Source organism: Macrosteles quadrilineatus, unplaced genomic scaffold (genome assembly GCF_028750875.1).
Source record: "Macrosteles quadrilineatus isolate MER2022 unplaced genomic scaffold, UCM_ALF_1.0 Scaffold_1__1_contigs__length_201487025, whole genome shotgun sequence".
In the NCBI taxonomy this organism is placed as follows: domain Eukaryota; kingdom Metazoa; phylum Arthropoda; class Insecta; order Hemiptera; family Cicadellidae; genus Macrosteles; species Macrosteles quadrilineatus.
The window spans coordinates 137,232,931-137,257,150 of record NW_026542594.1 but is presented as its reverse complement, the minus strand read 5'-3'; the positions used below and the strand labels follow the sequence as shown (position 1 = coordinate 137,257,150).

The window sequence follows — 24,220 nt, the reverse complement described above, 5'->3', positions numbered from 1 at the left end:
TATTATGTGTATTAACCTTGATAGAATAGTATATCTTCATTTCCCATAATCTTGATTCAGACATTTGATAACAGGTTTATCTACCTACATGAAATAACCAATAAACTAGTCTACAGAGAGTCCATGCGAAAGTTTGGCAAGTTATCTAAGAGTGATAAGGCACGTTCTTGGCCCTTATCAGGGATGACCGATGAACACTCCTCCCTGCTGGCTGTCTCTGTGTAAATTTTGGCAACCATTCACACCACAGAGACAGCCGGATGAGATATTTTAAACTAAGTATATTTTTCAAATTAGTTATGTTGACAAATTAATGTTTTTTTTGCCTGTAGATATGACTATGACCTGGGTTACAACTCACTTATTAGTCCTCAACTTCTCCATGCGTTCAAATATTAAAACATTTGCATCCAGGACCTAAAAGGCTTGGTCCCTTTGGGTTTTAAAGTTTTATGTGTAGGCCTAGTTTACTTACAAGTAGTGTACTTTCTTACAAGTGTAGTTTACTTATTTTACGTGTAGTTATTGTTTTTTGGGAGGGGGCATTCATAATTAACTAGTCGTCATACCCGTGCTTCGCAAAGGGAAGAAAACGCTTAAGAGAATAATTATTATCTTCCATAGATCTGCTGTATGTAGATAAACTTTTAGTAATCTACTAAAAGAATTAACTGGGAATTAAAAGAAATTCCCAATGATGGATGGGTTTGATGAGACTTAATACTCTACTAGCCGTCGTCCAGTGGTCGAAATTCGACCAAAAATATGTAATATACAGACTTCTGTATTTTCACCCCACACTGTAAATTAAACATGCGATTGGAGTTTCTTCCATTTGTTTTGAGTTTCTGTTTATATTTCGTTGTTATTTCGTCACCAGCATGGCAACCCATAAGATCCATGTTAAATTTGTCAAATTTTCAAACTAATTTTTTGTGCTTATTTTTGAGCCTATTTTAATTAATAAAGGGATTCTGCACATCTACAGGAAAATATCTTTTCAACGGTATGCGTAGATTTTCCCTGCGATGCACACGAGCTGAGAAAAAAGGTTTTAAAGAAACATGCTTGCCTATTAATAAATATATATAGATATAGATATAGATATAGATATAGATTGTAGCTTTTTCACTATTTTTCATAAATTCACAACATTTCAATTTATTACCTACAGTGTTTGTATTAGTTGATGAGAGTTTCGAGTTTGTAATAGTTCAATACAATCTGTAGGTACCTACTTTATCTTATAATCCTTATATATAATACGTGAAGGCGATTTCTACGAAACACTACTCCCCCGTTAATAATGGACGGAGTTTTACAAACGACGTGTCAAAATAAAGTATTTTTTTGTGTAGACGCCCCCTTTTACCAATACCTGTAATAAAAATCCCCTGGCTTTGCCCCACAGGCCATCAAAGTTGCAGTTTCTCCCATAAGATTAACATGAGGGAATCTAAATATTTAATTGGAAACTTTGTCCCCACTAATTTGAGAGAACGGCTGGGGTAGAAACTTGGTAGAGGTGTCCAAAGAAAGGTCTTGGTCTGTAGATGAGTTATCAAAAGAAAAACTAAGCAAAATCCCTTAGGACTCTGCCCCAGAAGTCTTTAAAGATCCCTCCACAGAGTTGTTTACATTTTGGCCATGTGAATGATACTTTTTAATGAAACAGCTGTTCATTTTTAAATTGTATTTCAAACAACACCCATTTATTGGGAGTTACTGAATTCTACCAAATAAGTATTTGTAATGTAATTTTCTGATTTTAAAATTGATTTTCTTCTTTATCACGTCATGTTTTTTAACCGACTTCCCCACTACCAACAAAAGGAGGAGGTTCTCAATTCGTTTGTGGCGATGTTTTTTTTCTATGTATGTTCACCAATTTCTCTGTGATTCTTTTACCGATCAGTGTGGTTCCACCACCAAAATAACCAGGAGAGTTTCTATTTGGTACCTTATATATTATGTTTAAGTATAATATTTGTTTCGGTGAAAAATTCTGAAAACCTTAAATATTCAACATTTATTTTGTTTACATTTGTGCAGATTGTTTACATTTGTGCAGAGAACGCGATAAATAATAATAACATTCCTACAGCTGTTAGTTGAAACCAATAAATGAAGCTACAGACAATTCTTCATGAAACAGTTGCTTCATATTGATCAATAAACTATTTCTTGCCATTGAGCCTAAATGAATTACACATTGAGAAAAATGCATTTTGTTTTGGTTACTATAAAAAATGTATTTTAACGTTTGACCTGATTTGTGTATACAGTAATTCTGTTTTTAGTATTGAATATTCTGACTTACAAAAACATATATGTTTCAGTGAATAGCTGTATGATATTGGAAAATAAAGGTGTATTGTGAAAACCAAAGCATTCGTAAAACAGGTCTAAATATAAATTAAATGCAATTATTCCTTACACGACCTAAGAAGTGTGACAGTGCATAATCGTCAATTGTCTTAAAAGTTTTTAAATATTTTAATTATCAAACATGCATTTGCAGATGTGGAATGTTTATTGATATTCTCTACCCAGTTACTATATCATATCAATACTATTATGCCTGCTTCGGAAAGTCCTAGAGGAAGATGATTTGCAATTTCGACTAGGCTATATCTTGAGCAAACAAAACCCCCTACATGACTTACACCACTTTTAGCTGAACTAATCTTTCATATAATATTTTCCAAAGGTACTATACGTGTTAACGACCAATTTTCCACTTTTGAGAGATTTTTTAGTGCTGGTAGCTGAGGAATAACTTTCATATTGTTCCAAAAGGCTTGAGACGTTACTATATTTCTTTTTATAATGTAGAAGTACACCGATTGCAGGAAACGATGATGTCTGACATTTCAATGTATCTAGAAAAGACAATTCGTTTTTCATTAGGCCTAATGTAATGGACAACTCTTTCTTTCTTAAGGAATATCTAAAAATGTTTGTTTTCATACCCATTAAGAAAAAGAATATTACATTGATTTCAAGAATAAGAACATTGATTATGTAACCTGTTCAGGTGACTCTTAAAATAATGATTGTTCTGTGGAACTTTTGATTGTGTCAAACAGTTTTGCTTATCAAAAATCCTCAAGTAATTAATATATAAAAAATTATACAGTCACTAAAAATCATGAAATAATTCATTTTTGTAAAAAAATACAACCGACTTTAAACGTTCTAAAAAGAATGAAATAATTTCAATAAAGTAAACTTTTGTATTAGGCAAGCTCACGTATTTCAAGTCGGCGCGGCTCAAACTGCAAATATGATTGAAATTAAATATTGTGTGTGTATTTTGAAAATCAATAAATCGTAGCTGGATAACATAAATATATAAAAAACATACTGAACTGTTTTGTTTATATATTAAAGGAAATATTTTCTTGTATTTTATGTTTACTTCAGAATAAATGCATTATGCAAATAACACACACAAATGTTCTATATGAATAGGAAAATAATTTAGTTTGATATTATTATAGGGAAAATAATCTAGTTTAGTATTAAAACGTTACTTTTCCAAGTTAGAAACATTTAAATGCGTTATAATCTTTTTAAAGATACTCGTTAATACCACTATAATGCCGATCTCTGAATACGGTAATAAAATAACACTTAACGCATAACTATGAAAAAGACATGCAGATTAACACCTTTAGTTATAGAGTCACCTGCAATATGGACACCCTCTTTCAATTTTGTATCAAACATCATCAGAGTCGCGCCGACTTAAAATACGTGAGCTTGCCTAATAAAAAAGTTTACTTTATTGAAATTATTTCATTCTTTTTAGAGCGTTTGAAGTCGGTTGTATTTTTTTACAAAAATAAATTATGCAATATAATGTTCATTACAAAATCAGTGGAAAATCCTTTTGTCACAGCAATTGTTCTTAAATTATTTCATATTGAACTATCTTATATTTATTGCCTACATCTTCTATCTAATATATAAAATTCTCGTGTCACAGTGTTTGTCTGCAAACTCCTCCGGAACGACTTCACCGATCGTTATGAAATTTGGTGTGTAAATTCTGTAGGTATGCGAATCGGACGTAAACTATTTCCCGTTTCGAAATTCTTAAAAGGGCTCCGCCCCAGTGGCTCTGGAGTTTCCCATGTTAACCTTATGAGAAATGGAATTAATGAATCTTAACAGCTGTTTCAATTATATGCGAATCGGACGTAAACTATTTCCCGTTTCGAAATTCTTAAAAGGGCTCCGCCCCAGTGGCTCTGGAGTTTCCCATGTTAACCTTATGAGAAATGGAATTAATGAATCTTAACAGCTGTTTCAATTAAACAAGTTGGTTCTGTTCTATGATGTTCAATAGCATTAAAGTTACAAGGATTACCAACAGGGTGCAGCACTATTATTTCTTTTACATTTATGACAACAGCTAATTTGCAACCAAAAGGTGAGTGAGCGTAGCGAACGAACTTCAACCTGGAGGCGAGTTAGCGTAGCGAACGAGCTAACCTGAAGGCAAGTGAGCGCAGCGAACGAGCTCCAACCCAAAGGTGAGTGAGCGTAGCGAACGAGCTCCAACCCAAAGGTGAGTGAGCGTAGCGAACGAACTTCAACCAGGACGTGATTGAGCGATGCGAACGAGATCATCTTGAAAATTAAACGTAACGGTACTTTCTTTCCATCGGTCTGTCTTAGGGGAAACCTATAACTTAGGCGATACGAAGTTCGCCGGGTCAGCTAGTTTTATCATATTATTCTACACGTATCAAATATTTATATATCTGCTCTTATCGTTTCTAATAAAATCCTTAATCTTCAACGACGCTACTTCAGCCGAGTTTGTGTTTTTGTAGTCTGACGAGGGCATTGTAATGCCGAAACGGCCGTAACGTAGTTACACCACAAGAATTTGAGCTGTAGTGACGAAGGTAAAGCCTATTTTACTTCCCAGTTTATTTAAAGGTCAAAGAAATGTCTAAAAATAAACTTGTATAATGTCATGTTTTTGCATTATTGAGACTTGTGGTTTTAATATCAAAGGAATACCGCAACATTACAACACATTCAAGCATTTATATTGATTTACGAAAACACCGTTCCAACTGGTGCCGATGTGCATGCTAGTCAGAAAATGTCCAAAATCAGACCAAGATTTCAAAAAAGAGAACTTATTTTATCTAAGAAGTGTTTAAGAACTTGCACCAAACACGACTACATTATACCTGCCCAGTAAGCAACAGTTAACCTATAAAGTACACTACCCAACTAACGTTGCGTCGGCGTCCCGTCACTGCTACCGCCTGAAGAATTGGTTCTCAGTATTCTCAACAAGGGGTCAACGTGAGAATAAAGTTTTTGTGCAACGTTTTTGTGGTTGTGTCGGGAATTAAATCCGTCCCTTCCGCATCTAAGTCTGAGACACTACCATTTTGTTGTTGTTTTGTGGCTAGCAACATGCCTATTAGGTTGTGTTCTTAAATATGATATCAGGTGCTCTAAATATGAATACTATTTAATATTGTAAGTTTTGAAATTTGCTACTGTAATCATTGAATTACATTACTGTAATTACAAATTCCTAACGCTGAACTCTGATAAATTAATATTCAACTAACTTTCAAACTTTGACTATTGATACAACTTATTTTCTTTATCCAATACGCAATTCAAGTTTTCAATCATCTGGGTTAAAATGAATTATAACATTAAATGCCGAAAAATTAAATAAGAAGAAGAATGCAGCCGAACGTCGAACGCCAGCATCGAACACTGCCGTTGCCATATATGGCTGAAAGCGTCCGTTGTTTGCCGATCTTCCCTACTTTTCATAACGTACAAAAGACTTGAACGATCCCAAGTTTTAGGTTAAACTTTGTAATTAGTTTAATTTAGTGTAATTTCGTTCACTACAAGTGTAAAGACTACAACGAATTTAAATTTGGTAAAACGATTTGCAATAAAAATTATTAATGTTTCCCTGGTATAATAGTTTATGTATATAAAAAATATTTTTGGGGGTGGTCATGACCCCTCTGACCCCCCCCCCTGGGACCGCCCTTGGTTTAAATAACAAGCCATCATGCCAAACACGGTCAAAGGCCTGGCTTACGTCAAGAAACACTGCAGCAGTATGGCGTTTAATTACTTTAAAATCCTTTAATACATCATTAAAGGATTTTAAAGTGAATGTCAATAATTAATGTAAATGGAGAATAGCCATAAATCCGATGAAGAGTGAAGCGAAGATTTTTACCCTCTGAAAACCGTCAGATCCTCTTAACTTCAGAAACTCTAAAAAGTTGAAGTGTCGTAGAATGGTGGGAGCGAAAACCAAACTGATGAGGAGGTATCAGAGAAGCACTATCTACGTAGGAGTCTAGGCATTGTTTAATGATTTTTCAAACAATTTAGACAATGTGGGAAGGAGGCTAATCGGGCGATAACTATTTACTTGCGATGCAGGTTTTCCAGGCTTATGGATAACAATTATGAGAGAATGTTTCCACATTCGCGGGAAGTATTATTTTGTGAGACCGGCATTGAAAAGAGAAGCAAGGAAAGCAAGTCCTTTTCGTGGTAGATTATGTAGAATAATGTTAGGTATTCCGTCGTGTCTAGGAGCCAGGAGTCTTCTTGATTTTTAGCGTCTTGATGAAGTTACAGATTTCAGATGGAGAAGTACATTATGTTTAATTGGTCGTTCCACCGTGATAAGTGGCAAGGAATTTACCGTTGCAACATGAGCAGAAAATTCAGGGTCTTGAAATTCATCATTCGGACGAAATGGACGCTGATAGTAATCGGCTAAAGCATTAGCTTTGTCCATTTTGCTTTCGTATACCTGACCATTGTTTGTTAAACTGGGTATTGGGGTGCGCTCTTTCAATATTCGTTTAGTTGCGAGCCATAAGGAGTTGTTGTCATCAGAGGACAGATTTGATACATAATTGTTATAAGATTCGTATCTGAATCGGTCTAATTCCCATTTGACTCTTGTATTAAGCTGATTATATCTTCGACGAAAAGAAGGAGTTCTGTAGCGTTGCCATAATCTTCTATGTCTATTCTTCAGATTAATAAGGGACAGGATGTATCGAGGGATCGAGGAAAACAATTTTTTAGGTTTAAACTGACGAACCATCATTGCTACTGAAAGACGAATGAAAGTGACAAACAAATCGATAGCCTCGTCAATTTGGGTTTTATCTTTTAGTTGACGAGGAATGAGAAAATTGTCATGAAAGCATTCTTTAAACTTTTCCCAGTCGATTACTCCTTTAATAAGTTTTTCATTTGGAAGTTCTATATCAGGTGGTTCGTCAAATGAAAGAATGTAAGATGATTGGTAGATGATCGGAATCAAGGTCAATTAGTGGTATCATGTGTATTGGGCAAGGCATATTTCTAAACAATCCAATGTCTAAAATGTCTGGCCTGACATTGTGGTTAAATGAGTAATGAGTAGGATCATTTGGGGCAACAATTGATACTCCGTAGGCAGTAGTAGCGGCTAAGAGTAGTCTTCCGTTAGGATTTGTCTTCAGGTATCCCCAAGCTTCATGCATACAGTTTAGATCGCCTAGTAAAATAGTAGGAGTATTATCTGAAAAGAGGTTTTCAATGTACGTTTATGAAAACTTGTACCGTGGAACATGATAAGCAGAATATAAAATAATATCATCGTTTTTTATTTTTATTTTTATGGCTGTAATTTCTAGGTTATTCATGTGAGGTAGATACAATGAGTGATGAGCAATGTTTCTTTTAACCGCAATGGCAACTCCGCCAGACGCTCTAGGCGCATCCCTGTCTGATTTGTAAACAATATAACCTGGGATTGTAAATTTTTCCGTTGATATATGATGGGTTTCTGTGATACAAGCGATGTCAATTTTATTTTGAGCTAGAAAAACAATAAATGAAGAACGTTTTTCCTTTACTTACTTTCCGTGTCCGAAAATCTAACTTCGCTTTTCCAAAAATTAACTACCGATATGGATTTCTCATTCGCTTGTAAAATATCATCTAATGTGCAAGACTGGTCTAGGCGTGGACAGATCAGCAGATGGCCAGGATCCTGAACAGTACCACACGCACACAAGATGTTTTCTTCGTCTGGTAACAGATCCCATTTCTGCATGTTTGTCTTGCATTTTGGTACCTCAACCCTGGTTCAATTTAGGGTCTTCCACACCGAGTAATGCAGACTTCCACCAGGAGCCAGTTCCTCCCTCGCTTGTATGGGAGGGTTAGTCAACGTGGCCTCCCACCTTGCCACCCGATTGCTTGAGAGTGGTCCATCTAGGATTCGTGTCCGTGATAAAAACTCTTTCTGGACCGAAGCCGTCGCTCTGCAGGTTTTTGGCCGTGTAATGGCTGACGAGGGTCTGTCTCTTGCTTAGACCTTTTTGCGTCGGCAGCGACATCACGTCGGATTGATGGAGGGGCGATCCCTATGATAGGATAGAGTTTGAGTACTGGGGTTGGTTTCAAACACCCAGTTACAATTCGAGCCATGCCATTGACTGCAATGTCAACCTTTTTTGCATGTAACGATGCATTCCATACTGGTGCAGCGTACTTCGCAGCCGACACACTGAGCGCTAAAGCTGAGGTTCTGAAGACATTAGGGTTAGCACCCCAGCATCTGCTGGTGAGCTTCCTGATGATATTATTCCTCGCTGAGACTTTACCTCTTGTCGCAATACAATGCGTCTTAAATGTCAGTGCGCGGTCCAGTGTGCGGTCCAGTATGAGACCAAGGTATTTGGGTGTAGGACAATGCTGAAGACGGTCTCCCCGCCACCTCAAATTCAACTCAGGGCCTGCTTCTCTATTGTTTAGGTGAAAGGCACAGACTTGGGTCTTAGCAGGGTTCGGCTTGAGGTGATTTGCGTCATAGTACTGGGAAAGCTCATTAAGAGTCTTAGTTGTTTTCCTTTAAACCAGTCACATTCCAATTAAGTATTTTTAAGTTATTCACTGAGTGTAAATTAAAATCCATTCTGGAAAATAGATGATACTAATTGAGGGATGAACAATTTAATTTGAGGGAGGTAAGGCTTAACTAGAGATAATAGTGATTTTTAAAATAGGGTGAAGAGAGTCGTGTTCTGAGTTTCCAGGATCAGGATGAGGAGTTTGTGTTTCAGTACGTTTATGTTTCGATCAGTTTGTAGCATTGGCATAAGTTTTGTGTGGGGGAGTGGGGAGCAAAGTTTTCACTTTGAGAACTTGTTGGAGAATTGCGGTTTTTGGTTGACAAAGCAGGAAAATGAGTACTACTTGAGTTGTTTTGAACTTGATTCTGGCTGATTTCCGTTTGATTGGTTGTTGGTTGATTTATTTTGCTGATTGCTCGTGTCTTAAGGCTGAGGTAGTAAGGGCAACCACGATAATTAGCTGTATGCGACTCGTTACAGTTTACACACTGGACCGGATCTTCTCTCTTTTTAGGACAATCTGAAAATAAATGGTTTCCTGTACATTTAACGCAATGGGCATCAAGTTTACAATAGTTTCTAGTGTGTCCAAGCGTTGACAGCGAATACACTGAGGGATGGATTTAGACTTTCGCTTTTAGTTCAATATGAATTTTTGAATGGAAAATAAATTCAATGCCAAAAATGTCATTGCGAGAGTCGGAGTCCTCGAGTTCGATGGCACAAAGAGGTATTGGATATTATTTTTGTTGTATAGTCTAGTAACTTCTAGAACCGTTAGATTCATTCGTTTAAGTTCTGTGTGAATTCCTTCGTCAGAAAGGGAGATTGGGACGTTCCGCATTATGACAGAGAGACGTTTGTTTTCAGGAGGACAAAAAGAGTGATATTGTACTTTTATTAAAATCCATATTTTTTAGCCCCTGAGCTGATCTTGTGACTAAATCAATAAATAACCTTGATCCAATCCCTTGACCTTCGTCAATCAGCTCATAGAAGTTGTAACATTGTTACGGCCGTTTCAGCATATTCATGCCATCATCAGACGTTCAGCCTTAGTGGCGTCGTTAATATACAAAAACACAAACTGTCACACGCGACGTACACATACATAAACATAAACGGGGGTTTTTGACTAAACAGGCCTGTTGATTACACATATCCGCACAAGAGCAAGTAGCTGATAGCATGGATATGCTGAAACGGCCGTAACAATGTTACAACTTCTATGAGCTGATTGACGAAGGTAACCTTATTTATTGATTTTGTACTTTTAAATTGTGAAAATGTGCTGTTAGTGCACGGAAGTCATCTGATGAAGACACATTTATTTTGATGGTAATACCTTTGTTTACGGTATAATAATTTTGCGTTAAGACTTGATCAAGATCTGTGATCAAAGCTTGATAATTGTTCGAGTCATGAAGAAAAATGGGTGGAATGGGAGATTTATCAGAAAAGTTAGGAGATTCGTCAGTTTCGTTATTATCGGTAGTGGAAGCTATAAAGGACTAAATCTATTTTGTAAGTCTTGTTTTGTAGCGCTTCGTAGATGGTTGGAAGTAGGAAGAGGATGATTTAGATTTCCTATTGGATACTGGTTCAAATTCACTTGATTTACCTTCTTGGTCGTTTTATAGCTCCATTGTGTTAACTTCTAATTGGTGGGATGAATTTGTGAGGAACATTTTGTTCGGTGGTGCTGAACTGGATGAGTCGTCTAAAATATGATACTTATCATTGTTGACAGTAGTGATATTTTGACTTGCTGACGTGTAGTTATGGTCTTCATGATAGGTTAGGATCGGTGGTTTCAAGACAGAGTTCGTCCCGTTCTTTTAATGTGTTAACTTTGTGAGGTGTTTATGTCGGGTAGGGCACCTATCCTAAACTTACCTCCGATTTGCTCGGACAGCTCAGGAGTAGTCCAGGGTTCTAGCTGAGTCTCCGTCGCTTGCTAATCGCTTCTCGATCTTCGTATACGTTTTCTTCGTCGTCCTACACGCACCCGATACCATGGTTGTATGTCAGCACAACGACACACTGACCAGGAATATATCGGCACTAAATACGATGCTTCTAGGAGAACGAAAATACGTGACCAGCTTCTAGGCCTAACAAAAGGTATCGCTTCTCGAATAAAAACTAAAAATAAAACTCTCGCAGTGAAATAAAATGTCGTCACACGCAATAATAAAATAACGAAATGAAATGAGTCAGCGCTAATATGCCAATGAACTTCTTGGCTTCGAAATATAACTAAATAAAAATACTTTTAGATAAAATAAAATAAAACCACTTTCGATAAATAAACTAAAAAGTGTAGGCTACTGCGGCACCACACTCGCAGTGCCGGCCTGAGAAATACAATACGCTAATCTCTTACAACTAAGATGATCGTAAATAATATTAACTTTTACTCGCCAAAGTGAACGGGAAAATAAGACGAATAATGTAATGGTATAATGCAGTACTTACGTTTGCCTCTAATTATCTCGATTTATATTATTGTCGCATTTATCTATTTTGTCTCACACGTTGCGGGTCGAATCCACGACCTATGTATGCTCTCAGGTCCGCTGTACGATCTTGGGAGGGTGTTCGGCGAACAACAACAAGCGCTCGCCCTCGACTGCCCCAAGAAATGTCCACTGTCCGGCGTCTCGGCTGCTCCCCACCACGACTACGTCAGCGCCCCGAGGTCGCGGCGGTCAAGTCACGAACTAGGAGACTTGACCTGCAGTGGACATGTCTGACATTGTTGTCAAGCGCGCTCAAGGCTCAAGCCTTCGCGGCCTTTAAATAATTAAAACGAGCCCCCCTAATAAAATTTGACCATTACAACTTATATGAAATTTATTGAAAGCCCGAAAAAACACAAAAAGTAACTAAAAATAGAAAAGAAACACTTCAAAGGAAAATCAAAATTATTTTAAAACGTGAAAATAGGGAGAGCAAAAAACAATAACAAGCGTTATTAACTGTATCATCAGCTGGATCCTGTTTGTATTCTATTACTGTATTCTGTTTTGTTTATTTCAGCTTAACTTAACCAATCAATAGTTTACTTAATATATGTTTAAGCAAATTCCCCTATAGGGAAGAAGCTATTGCCAAATACGGCACGGAATGACCATGATTTAATAATAGTAATACCATAAAGATCCGAAGATTACTTCAGAGATACATCTTGTAGACGAACACATGTGTTCACATAAATATTGGATTGTAATATCACATATCTTTTTCTTCTGGAGACCCTTAAGACAGTGGTTGTGGAGAATGAGTACCTTGGTAATAGCTTCTTCCAAGTAGAAAAATTCTCACGATAATGATTTACTGATTATTTCAAAATCCATTACGGCAACAATGATTATTGAATAGACATATACAATTTTGTATACGAATATAGTAGAAATAATCAATAAGTTTACCACTTCAAAGTCCATTAGTTTCAAATTCATACTTACTGGTCCCAAATCATCCCTAGGAATGCACAACATATTTGGGGCGCAAGCACCAAGTCTTCTCTTGTCTGGCTGATCTTTGTATACGGAAGCGTTATAACAGGGATGTCCTTCATCCAGTCCACAGACTCCATGACTGCAGCATTCACATGGATCAGGAACTGGACCAAGCAAACAATCTCGCTCTGGCTCCTAAACAAAGCATTGGCATTGAAATGATTAACTTCATTGTGGATTTGATTTAGTGTTTCTTTATAAGGTAGGCCTACCTTTAGTAGACAGAGGGGTTATTATAAATGGGGTATCCCATGCCCTGGCTACTCGCACACCTCTGACTAGGAACCAGAATGGATATACTGTAGTCATAGTGCTTGCCCAGTGATCGGTAGGTTGCCTGTTTGATACTGCCGTTTGGTACTTTTTTTTGGTCATAAGAAACTGGATCCAGCTCCCAGCTGCCCTTGATCATAGAGAAATAACAAATCTGTATAAATCCTTATATATTCCTACCGACTGATGACTACAATCACTACTCTAATCACCTCTAAAGGTGCATTGTCCCTGAAGCGACTCTTGCGATAGTAGCTGAGCGATAGCATTGACTATACACATCTACTGTAGAGGTGTATAGTCAATGGCGATATTAGCTTAGCGATAGTAGCTGAGCACGGGTTAGCGTTGTTTCAAATGGGACCATTGTCCTTGACACGACTGCGACTGGAGCGGCTAGCGGCTGAACACAGCGACTGTAACGGGTCTGCTCTGAGGGGAGTCAGTGTCGCAGTCGCTGAGCGATTTGTGTTGTGTGTAGACTTGTTTTGGTTGTAATGTCTTCAAAGAATACAAAACTGCTTTTTACCCCTGAAGAAGATAAAAAGCTGTTAGAAGCAATAGCACGTCATTCTGCCATTTACGGCTTGAAGAACAGCCTGTATGTATAAAGATCAGCATGCTAAAGATAATATATGAGTCGTGATAGCATCAGACGTGGGAATATCAGATATGTAGGCCTACATATATTAAATTACTACTATCATAAATTATAAATAAAAATACTTTATTTAAACGCACTATAAAAATACAGAATAAGTATTGAATAAATACTTGAAGATTAAAAAAAAAAAACTAATTTAGCTAAACTACTAATATTAATTAAAAAGCTAATTTACAATTATCTTCACCTATTGAACTATTATTATCTATTGCATGGGCCCCACGTTTTTTGTTTAAAATCTTACAATTATTTATTCTCTCCACATATTTATAAATTATTTTTACTTTTTAGTGCGTTTAAAAACGTGGTATTTTTTAAAATTATTTTTATTTATAATTATTTTCTGTTTTTTAGTCTTTAATGTGTAGATATGTTAAATCTATTTTATATGGCCTGTTACTACATAATCAAACCCTTATTATCTGTAATCATATGTTTTATCTTTCTTTTGAACTGATTATTTTATATTTAGAATGGTGTCATGGCACTCATGGCCCCAATTCACTCAAAAGTCAGCAAACTAATGAACAAAATCGCTCTAGAACAATCGCTTCGGGGACAATGACATGGTTAGCTACTATCGCTGAGCTACTATCGCAAGAGTCGCTTCAGGGACAATGGGCCTACAGAGGTTATTTTTTGTTTATAACCACTCATTGCTAATAATCAGCTGGTTATAGTGTCTGGTAAAAACTCATTACAGTACAGTAGTACGTAATGAAATCCCATTTGATTAAGCTGGCTGCAAACAGCTGTTTCTGGACTAAATCCTTGCGTGGGAAGTTCATTAAAACAGTGTAGTATGGCGTAAAATATGTTTACAACCAACCTCAAATCTGAAGATATTCAAACTATAGGGAATTTATTAAAGTTTTAGAATATGTAATAACAAGCTGCTATACCCGTGCGTTGCAACGGGAAGAAAATGTGACCCAGAGAGCTATTTAAGTGGTGCTGATGTGTGTTTTAAAATACAACAACTCTATGATTTAGTATGAGAATATAAACTGATTTAATAAAAGTGTAAACCTACTTACTTTCAAACCCCTACTTTTAATGTTAATGGATTCAAAAGAATATGACAACATACCTTAGTGTAGCAATAGCATCGATTGCTTCATATTGATGTTTCATGAATGACATGTTTTTTTTACCATAATTCTTCAATTTTAGTCAAGCCTCTTTACATGAAGCTTACTATATAAATTACAAAATGAAACATTGAGCAATACTTTACAAAACGTATACAACCTTTCTTTAAAACCAAACATAACCCTCCTCAATCTAGATAAAGCGCCACAAACATCTTTTTCGAGTAAATAAACAAACACCACTTCATTGTACTGATCAGCTGTTTCATTAATTAAACTAAATTAAATCATCTAAACTTTAGAAGCATGCCAGGCGTAGCCCTTTGGAAATCAGCCTGTGGGGCAGAGCCCTTAGGAAATTCATCCATATCAATACTTTTCGGCAAATCTACACACTCTAACCTTCATTTTGATGTGCCATATGCCTATATTTTTATTTGGTAAATGGCCTTAACCATTTACATAAAATTTGATTGTATCACTTTAATAATATAATAGATATTGTACTCAATTAATTGTTGATCACCAAAAACAGCTGTTTTGGTGGTCAGGTGATGGAAACTTTCCGTCGGCAAAATATAATTTGAACTTCTACTTTTATAAACTACTAGCTGTAACCCGCGGGCTTTGCCCCGTTTAACGTCTTAATTTTCAAGATGATCTCGTTCGCATGGCTCAATCACGTCCTGGTTGAAGTTCGTTCGCTACGCTCACTCACCTTTGGGTTGGAGCTCGTTCGCTACGCTCACTCACCTTTAGGTTGGAGCTCGTTCGCTGCGCTCACTTGCCTTCAGGTTAGCTCGTTCGCTACGCTCACTTGCCTTCAGGTTAGCTCGTTCGCTACGCTCACTCACATTTTGGTTGCAAATTAGCTGTTGTCAGAAATGTAAAAGAAATAATAGTGCTGCACCCTGTTGGTAATCCTTGTAACTTTAATGCTATTTAACGTCATAGAACAGAACCATCTTGTTTAGTTGAAACAGCTGTTAAGATTCATTAATTCCATTTCTCATAAGGTTAACATGGGAAACTCCAAAGCCACTGGGGCGAAGCCGATTGGACGGATCACGAAATTGATGGTGTATAAACCTATTCCATGAAATTCTACACGTATGTACCAAGTTTCGTGGCAATCGGTTCAGCGGTGTCTGAGTTTATCACTGCCAAACAAACAAATATATATATATATATATACAAACATCCTCTTTTATACTTATAGATGTTTCTCGCTACATAATACTCGCTGAATACTGTTGTATATATGAAAATGAATCCTCTCAAAATCTCATCTTTCTAATGGTATAAGATTCATTGAGATTTAAAATTGATTAATAATATAAAATATCATATTTTAATAATAGAAAAACATGCCCCACGCCGTCTTTTTCCCTAATAGACCAGTGCCACCTGGGACCCCCTATTTTCTGTAGTCCCGGCGGGAACAACTATATATAGATTTAAGCGATTGAAAATTATGAGTTTCTTTTGTAATAAATTTAATAATTGAACAGTAAATACCAGAATAAGCCAAAATTATAAAAATTAGTTCACTGCAAACAGTCCAGGATAAAACTTCGATATCATTCTAATTTTGATGCAAAAAAACTATTGTGCATAGCTTTAACTCGCAATCTTGTACAAACGAATGATTGTGAAGTATTCAAATATTTAATTAATAGATCAATGGTGTTTCAATACTAACTTTATTGGAGCAAACCACTAACATTTAAGGAATTTAAAACCCCAATGTAATAGTTATCAAATGCAGCAATACTATCAGTAGGTGCATAATTACTTTGTATTACATGAAATGTATTTTCTATTAATCAGGTATGTTATGCATTTTAGCGTTGTTGATCATACACGTAGCAATAACCATTTGTAGGTCATAAAACTACAGATTTCAACATGTGTTCTGAGAAGATGTTTTCAGCAAGTTTCCAAAAATATCTATATCTGTCTATTTAGAGCGAGATTTCCCTGAAGGGACTCAGCTCCTGAACTTGCTTGACCAGCCAACCCTTTGTGGTTGCGTTAGCACAACCAACTACCAAGGCTCAGCCTTCAATATGGCAGCTGCTTATCCTGACGTCTTTGCCACGAATAACCCACCTGGACAGCTACCCTTTGATTTTATTGGCTTTAGCCTCCGTCTGTTTCCTGTCTGGGCGTATAGATTTGGCAATAGGTCCCATGCCTCACTTTAAATTTAAGTTTCCTAAAATGTTTCACTCGCTTAGCTTAGTGAAGAGGTGTTAGGTTAATGAGACATAAGACTGCTTCAGGGTGTTACTCAACGTGTAATGAACAAAATTTAAATTTAAAAGAACAACAAGTTACAAGGTGAAACAACAGCAAAAGAAAACTTTGAAAAGGCAAAAATCAACAATAATAAGATAAATTAATTTACAACGTTAAATTTACAAGAAAAGAAAATCAATTAAAAATACAAAAGAATTAGTTACTGGCAAATTAGAGCCGGACTCGTTGTCGTCAACGAGGGCAACACGCCAACTTTCCGGCGCCCTGGGATGCGGGGAACGATCCCAGACATAACCCTTGCATCTGAGTCTCTTTTGCCAAGGATCAGATCCTGGAGAGTCCTGGAGGATTACACGGCCAGTGACCACCAGTACATAATTTTTGACGTCCTGGATGGTCATCAGAGACAAGTGGCAGCGTTTCGTCAAGTGCCCGTTCGATGGAACATTAAAAAAACTGGACGTGGCAAAATTCAATGGAGCCATCCTACGAAGAACGCCGGTGGTTCATCCTGCAACTGGCGTGCCTCACGCAGAATTGCATCCACGATGAAACTGATTGTCTCGGCCTGCGATGAGTCTATGCCTCGCAGGAGATACCGGTGCAATAAGCGTCCTGTGTACTGGTGGACTGCCGAGATTGCGGAATTGCGTCGATCAGCATTGAGGGCCAGAAGACTTGCTACCAGGGCTAGAGAACCCCTAGACAGACGGCGTAAGTCGGATGCTTATAGAGTGGCTAGGAGGTATCTTCGTCGAGCCATCAATCGGAGTAAACGCAGTTGCTGGGATAAATTAAGGGACGATGTTGATTCCAACCCGTGGGGCCTGGGTTACAAACTTGTAACCAAGAAACTTGGAACCCGCTCTCCACCTTCCGTCATGGACAGGGTCAAGTGACCCACCCTCCTCACTATGGAGAGGATAGTCGAGTCCCTTTTCCCAGCTCACGAGTTGCACCCACTGCGGGATTTTGGAAGGGTGGACGACGTCCCACTTTTCAGCCCTGAAGAGCTGGTGGCGGCCGTCATATCCCTGAAGAACAACAAGGCTCCTGGTCCCGATGGGGTACCCGGTGAAGTCCTCAAGAAGGTTTTGACTACCAACCCCTTGATCCTTTTGAGCATGTACAACGCCTGCCTAGTTGAAGGGGTTTTCCCCTTGTGCTGGAAGACAGCTAGGCTTGTGCTTGTTGGGAAGGGCAAGGGATACCCAGATTTGCCATCCTCTTACAGACCTCTGTGTATGTTGGATACGGCTGGCAAAGTCCTCGAGAAATTGATCCGTTCCCGGCTAAATTCAGCCGTTATCGCTGCGGGGGACCTCTCCCCTCGTCAGTATGGATTTAGGATGGGGCGATCAACGATTGATGCGATTGAGGAGGTGAAGCAAGCCGTGATGAGAGCTGAGGATTTTAACCACTACTCTCGCAGGGTTGTGCTGCTCGTAACGCTCGATGTGCGAAATGCATTTAATTCGGCAAGGTGGTGCGATATGCTGGACGCTCTGGAGAACACCTTCCACGTGCCGGCATACCTCATGCGCATCATAGAGGATTATCTCCGGTTTCGTCTCCTAACGTATGACACTGCGGAAGGCCCGCGGACGATGAGTGTCACTTCTGGTGCTGCCCAAGGTTCCATACTCGGCCCAGACCTCTGGAACGTCGCTTATGACAGCCTTCTGAGGTCTGAAATGCCTGAGGAAACTGTTTTGGTTGGGTACGCAGACGACGTTGCAGCTTTGATAGCTGCACGTAGCGTTGAGCTGGCACAGCTAAAGCTAAACCGAGTTATGCGTACCATAAACGCATGGATGGCAGACCACGGTCTCTCGCTTGATCTGAGCAAAACCGAGATCGTGATTTTGACAAAAAAAAACGGATTGACACCATCGTGCCGTTGAGGGTGGGAGCCGTCAAGGTTCAAACCGTTCGTTCTGCCAAGTATCTTGGGGTGATGGTAGACAGCAAGCTTAGCTGGCGAGATCAGATCTTCCGTACAGCGGACAAGGCCGCTAGGGTGGTTTCTTCTCTTAGCCGGTTGATGGCCAATGTTGGAGGGCCTCGGTCCAGTCGTAGAAGGCTGCTAATGTCTTCAGTCCAGTCCGTACTCTTGTACGGTGCGGAGGTGTGGGCAGACGCACTAAATAAGGAGGCATACAGGATGCGGCTCGCCCGAGTGCAGCGTCAGGCAGCACTGAGGGTAGCATCTGCCTACCAAACAGTGTCTGAGCCCGCCGTCCTGGTGATTGCTGGAGTCATCCCCTTCAAACTTTTGGCGGCGGAGAGAAAGGCAATTTACCGGCGCCGTGGGGAGGACGAGGCACAAACAGAGGAACGTACCCCCCGCACCTACCAGCTGTGGCAGGAGGGCTGGGAACAGGAGACACGGGGACTCTGGACCAGGCGACTGATACAGCAAGTCCAACCTTGGGTTGATCGGCGGTACGGAGAGGTGGACTACTACCTCACCCAATTTCTGACGGGACACGGCTTTTTCCGGTCGTACCTGTTCAGGATGGGCAAAGCCGTGTCACCCGACTGCATATACTGCCCAGGCATTCTCGATGACGTGGAACATACATTTTTCCACTGCCAGCGCTGGGAAAGGCCCCGCCTGGAGGCTCAACAGTTAGTAGGACTGCTGTCGGTGGACACGGTCATACCGATTATGACGGAGGGTGAGGACAATTGGTCCTGTGTGTCACATTATATCCAGGGTATTCTCCGCGCCAAGAAGATCGACCTTGACCGGGATGCGGTGTAGGTCATTAAGAATCTAAATGCCAGAAACGGTGCGAGCCCTGAGGGCTTAGGTCACATGTTGGCCTGACTTGAAGTAGTGTGACAAACAATTCCAGGTCTGTGTCCAACAGAGTAGAGGGGTTTTTTAGTGAGTAGTCTGATAATTTTCAGGAGTCTCACACTACAGGCTGGCTACCTGTGTGCGTAAAAGCATTTTCCCTCCTCTCCCTAAAAAAAAGTTACTGGCAAATTATATGACTTGTATGTTTGACAAAACTTTTGTTATATATTTTATTCTTTTTACATACTGTTTATTGTCCCAGAAGCACACGCACCGATACACGCACTCCGAAACTCCTGATCTTCTTGGTCCCGTGGCCCGTGGTGATCTCCTCGATTGTCCTCTCCAGGTCCTCCAGCTCTGAGACTCCTGACACCTCCATCTTCTTCATTAGTTCTTCTCATTGGCTGATTACCGATAGGGTGTGTGGCTTATAGGTTAACGATTTTTCTTGGAAGTCAGCCCTACCGGTCATCGCCTAGCTCACATCAGCTGGGAAAGGAATTTGTAAATCGATGCTCATGCTACTGTTCAACTCTGTTCACACCAACTGGTCGACTAAGTGTAATGTGAACAGAGTGTCTGCATAGATGAGCACCGTAGGTACGGGGTTAATCCCCTTTCTTACACCATCTTCTCCACAGACAGTGTCTTCGAAAAGCTGGGTTCTGGTGCTCTCTGTGAAACACACGAGCCCTCTCCCTCTTCCGTCCTCGTCTTATTTTTCTCGCCCCAGACATCCTCATGTGTCAGGTACTCTCGCCCCCTATTTCCACCTTTCTTCCTGGTGGCTTCATTAGAGTCAGCTTTGGGGGTGCCGCCCTCGCCCTACTTTTTCCCAGTATCCTGGTTCCCAGAGGAACTGGCTTTGCAGGGAGCAGAGTTAGGGTGCTTGGCAGCCCACACCAGCCTCCTCTCACTTCTGGATGGCACCTTTTGGCCTTTGGCTAAAGCATCTGCTATCCTCTGTCTTCGCAATTCGACCCTGGAAAGTAGTTTTTTCGTTTCTTTCCGGTTTCTGCGAACTTGTCGTCATCGTCAGATTTCAGTAGACATTCCTCCTCCATTGGGGTCAGATCGTCTACGTTGTTCCCACGAATACCGGGTATCTATGGTCCACCTCCCCAGTGACCCGATTAGAGAGGTAAGTGGTGCATAGCCTACGACTGGGTTCCCCCCAGTTCCCAGAAGCCTCCGTTAAGACACTGAATATTAGGCCCCCAGGAAGACTCTTGGCACGGATCGCATTACAGTTAAGTCTAGGGCTTCCCTCACTTGGTTCTGTAGGTGGACCAACACCCAGTGGCAGAAGGTAGCTCTCTGCAGCTAACAAGTGAGAGTTGGGGCTTAGGTATGGCCAATCTGCCCGGCGCGAAAGTTTCTCCCACTCACTATACCCCCATACCTTCCTTACATTATCGTCATATGGGTAATTGTTTACTGCTTTTTAATGAAACAACTGTTAATATTCAAAATCTAAATATATTAAAGGCAAAGCCCTCACTGACTCACTGACTGACTCACTTACTCACTCATCACTAACTCTCCCACTTCCCATCTACCTAGGAGGCTGAAATTCGGTACATTGATTCTTTGGGCATTAAATAGGAAAACTAAGAAGTTTTTATTCTGATCGGGCTTTCTGGCTCCGCCCCAGTGGCCCATGTTAACCTTATGATTTTTCATATTTAAAAGGAATTAATGAATCTTAACAGCTGTTTCAATTAACAAGTTGGTTCTGTTCTATGATGTTCAATAGTATTAAACCAGCATGATCGGACCAGGGAACGGGGGTTTATGGGGGCTTTTATGGGGTAAAAATGGGTTTTCCCCATTTTTGACCCAAAAACATAAAATTTTGCAATTTCTTTCCAAACTATTTTATAGAGCTTAAAAAAACAAATAATTTAGTATATTGAAGCGTTATAATGCGCCAAATGGTTACGGAGAAAATTCCAAAAAAATTTAAATTTAAAATTCCCATGTTATTTATATGGAGAATAAGTAAACTGTTGTAGTTTGCTTGTTTATTAACATATTTTGCCCAAATTTGGAAAATGTTTTTATTTCTTACTAACTATTAACATTTTACATAAAAAAACACTTTTACCCCCCCCCCCCCGTTGCAGCAAACCTAAGTATGTGTTACTGATTCTATTTAAACAGGGAATAAATGTGATATTTTTAAGGAGACATTTTAGTGTAAATCCAATCAGGCAAATGGAAATTCGCTTAGTCTGCAGGTTTGCTGCGGCGGGGTATTTATTTATGACAACAGCTAATTTGCAACCAAAAGGTGAGTGAGCGTAGCGAACGAACTTCAACCTGGAGGCGAGTTAGCGTAGCGAACGAGCTAACCTGAAGGCAAGTGAGCGCAGCGAACGAGCTTCAACCTAAAGGTGAGTGAGCATAGCGAACGAACTTCAACCAGGACGTGATTGAGCCATGCGAATACTTATGAAGTTAAAAGGGGCAAAGCCCGCGGGTACAGCTAGTCCTTATATATAATTCTGTAAGACAAAATTTACCAGAAAATTGTGGACGTCTGGTAAGTCGCAGAAAGGTGGGAGGGGTCTTAAATTAAAGGTATTGACCCCAGGGACTCGGGGAAAATAGCAGAATTCCCATTAAGTTACCATAAAAGCATGGGGACTGAAAAACGTCTGCATTCTAATCAGCTGTTGCTTATTGTTTTTTGTTTACATTTATTCTGAAAGTCAATGTTGTTAAAATAATGTTTCAAAATGAAATGTATTCGTTTATTTTTTTTTGTTTTCCGTTTTTATAATGAGGAAGTAACTAGACAGGGTAGGGGAAGACCTGCAAGAAGTGGAGGAGTATCCAGGAGTCTTTTTTGTTTTCCGTTTTTATAATGAGTGATGTAACTAGACAGGGTAGGGGAAGATCTGCAAGACGTGGAAGAGTATCCAGGAATTCAACTAACACAAGAAATGCTGAACGTCATGTAAGGCCTGAATATGAAAGAAATCCACAAGCTCTTAACAGTACTTGCATGCATTGTGGCGCATTTCACTTCGCAGAGGAGGCCACAAATGGACATTTCGACGCATGTTACCACAATGGACTCATTAACATGCCACAACCACAATTAAATGACAAACTAAAAGTAATATTTGTACATGATTCTAACTTCATAAAAAAACATAAGGCAATACAACAGTGCAATGTATTTTGAGTCGCTTTCAGCTACACAAAAAGAGATTCCGGGAAATGGGCCTTACTGTTTTAAAATTCAGGGACAAATTCATAGTTATATTTCTGAACAAAAAATTTCTCAATTTCTTTATAGACCTTCTTAAAGGGCTTAAAAAAACAAATATCAAAGTGTTTTTGTACGGTTATTGGTTACGGAGAAAACTCAAATTAAAGAGCTTAAAAAAACAAATATCAAAGTGTTTTTGTACGGTTATTGGCTACGGAGAAAACTCAAAAAAATTGTTATTTTAAAATTCACATGTTATTCTTATGAAGAATAGTGTAAAATGTTGTAGTTTGCTAGTTTATGCATATATTTTGATCAAACTTGGAAAATGTTTTGATTTAATACTAAGCTATAATTATTTTACATAAAAACACACTTTTTAGCGAATTTCCCTATAGGGAAGTAGCTATTACCATAGGTGGCATAGTCAATGGTGGCACGGTAAGACCTAGGCCCGGGACCAATTTACTTTTTCATTTTGATGTCCCCAGAGGCCAAAAAACACAATTCGTTCAAATTGTTATATATATATATATATATATATATATATATATATATATATATATTAATAAATGAAATAAATAATTAAACTTTTAGTACCCTTTAAGTTATTAATTTATTGATATATATATTCTTGAGGAGATCTTGATAGAGTTTATGATGAATGAAACATGAAAAATTGCAAATTTTCGTTTAATACAAACGTTTTCAAGCAAAGAGAAATTAATGAAAAATGTAAAGATGAACAAAACAAAATAAATATGAACTGTTTACAAATAGTTGAATTTTGAGAACGTATGATTTGAGTACAGATTAAAGAAAATAATAAAATTAGCCTAAAAGGAAATAAAAATTCAGCTGACTTGAATCACTTTTTTACTATCTTAAATTTAAACCAGAGGGGAACTTTGTTTTCAGTACCAACTGGTGAGCCAATTCAGAATTTCTTAAAACCAGTTGGTTGCATTTAGGGTTTTGATGTGGGTTTACTTTGAGAAGGCCTTTAAGGGTATAGCAGCCTTTAAAATTTTGGTTGTGGTGAGTGGCATGATTATAGATTTTTTTTCATGTACCACATCAAAACGATGGCCTGTCATTCGAACTCTTAAAGAGTTTGAAGTCTGGCCAATGTAATCTTTTGGACAATGTTTACACGATAGTTGATAAATCACATTGTGAGATTTACAAGTTGATCTACCAACAATCGGATTAACCTTGTTTGTAACTTTACTATCAAATTCAGTTGTATTACTCATAATTTTGCAAATACCACATCGGGGCTTGTGACATGGTTCACAGCCGTGTTTAGAATTGTTTGAAGGCCGAGAATTTTGAATTTTGGGTCTCACCAACATTTTTTTTTTATTTTGTGGCCTAAATAACACGTGGTGGTCTGGAACATAAATTTTCAGTACTAGGGGAAGATTTCAAAATATTGAATGCT

The 24,220-nt window shown here is 38.7% G+C and overlaps 1 protein-coding gene across 1 annotated transcript in view; it reads right to left on the bottom strand.

Annotated features, from left to right (window-relative positions):
• LOC128985533 (insulin-like growth factor-binding protein-related protein 1) overlaps nt 1-24,220 on the bottom strand; it is a 71,023-nt gene that overhangs the window by 33,413 nt on the left and 13,390 nt on the right. The window contains exon 2 of the mRNA XM_054405124.1: nt 12,404-12,592. Coding sequence (XP_054261099.1) covers nt 12,404-12,592 — 189 coding nt within the window. The remainder of the gene's footprint in view (nt 1-12,403; nt 12,593-24,220) is intronic.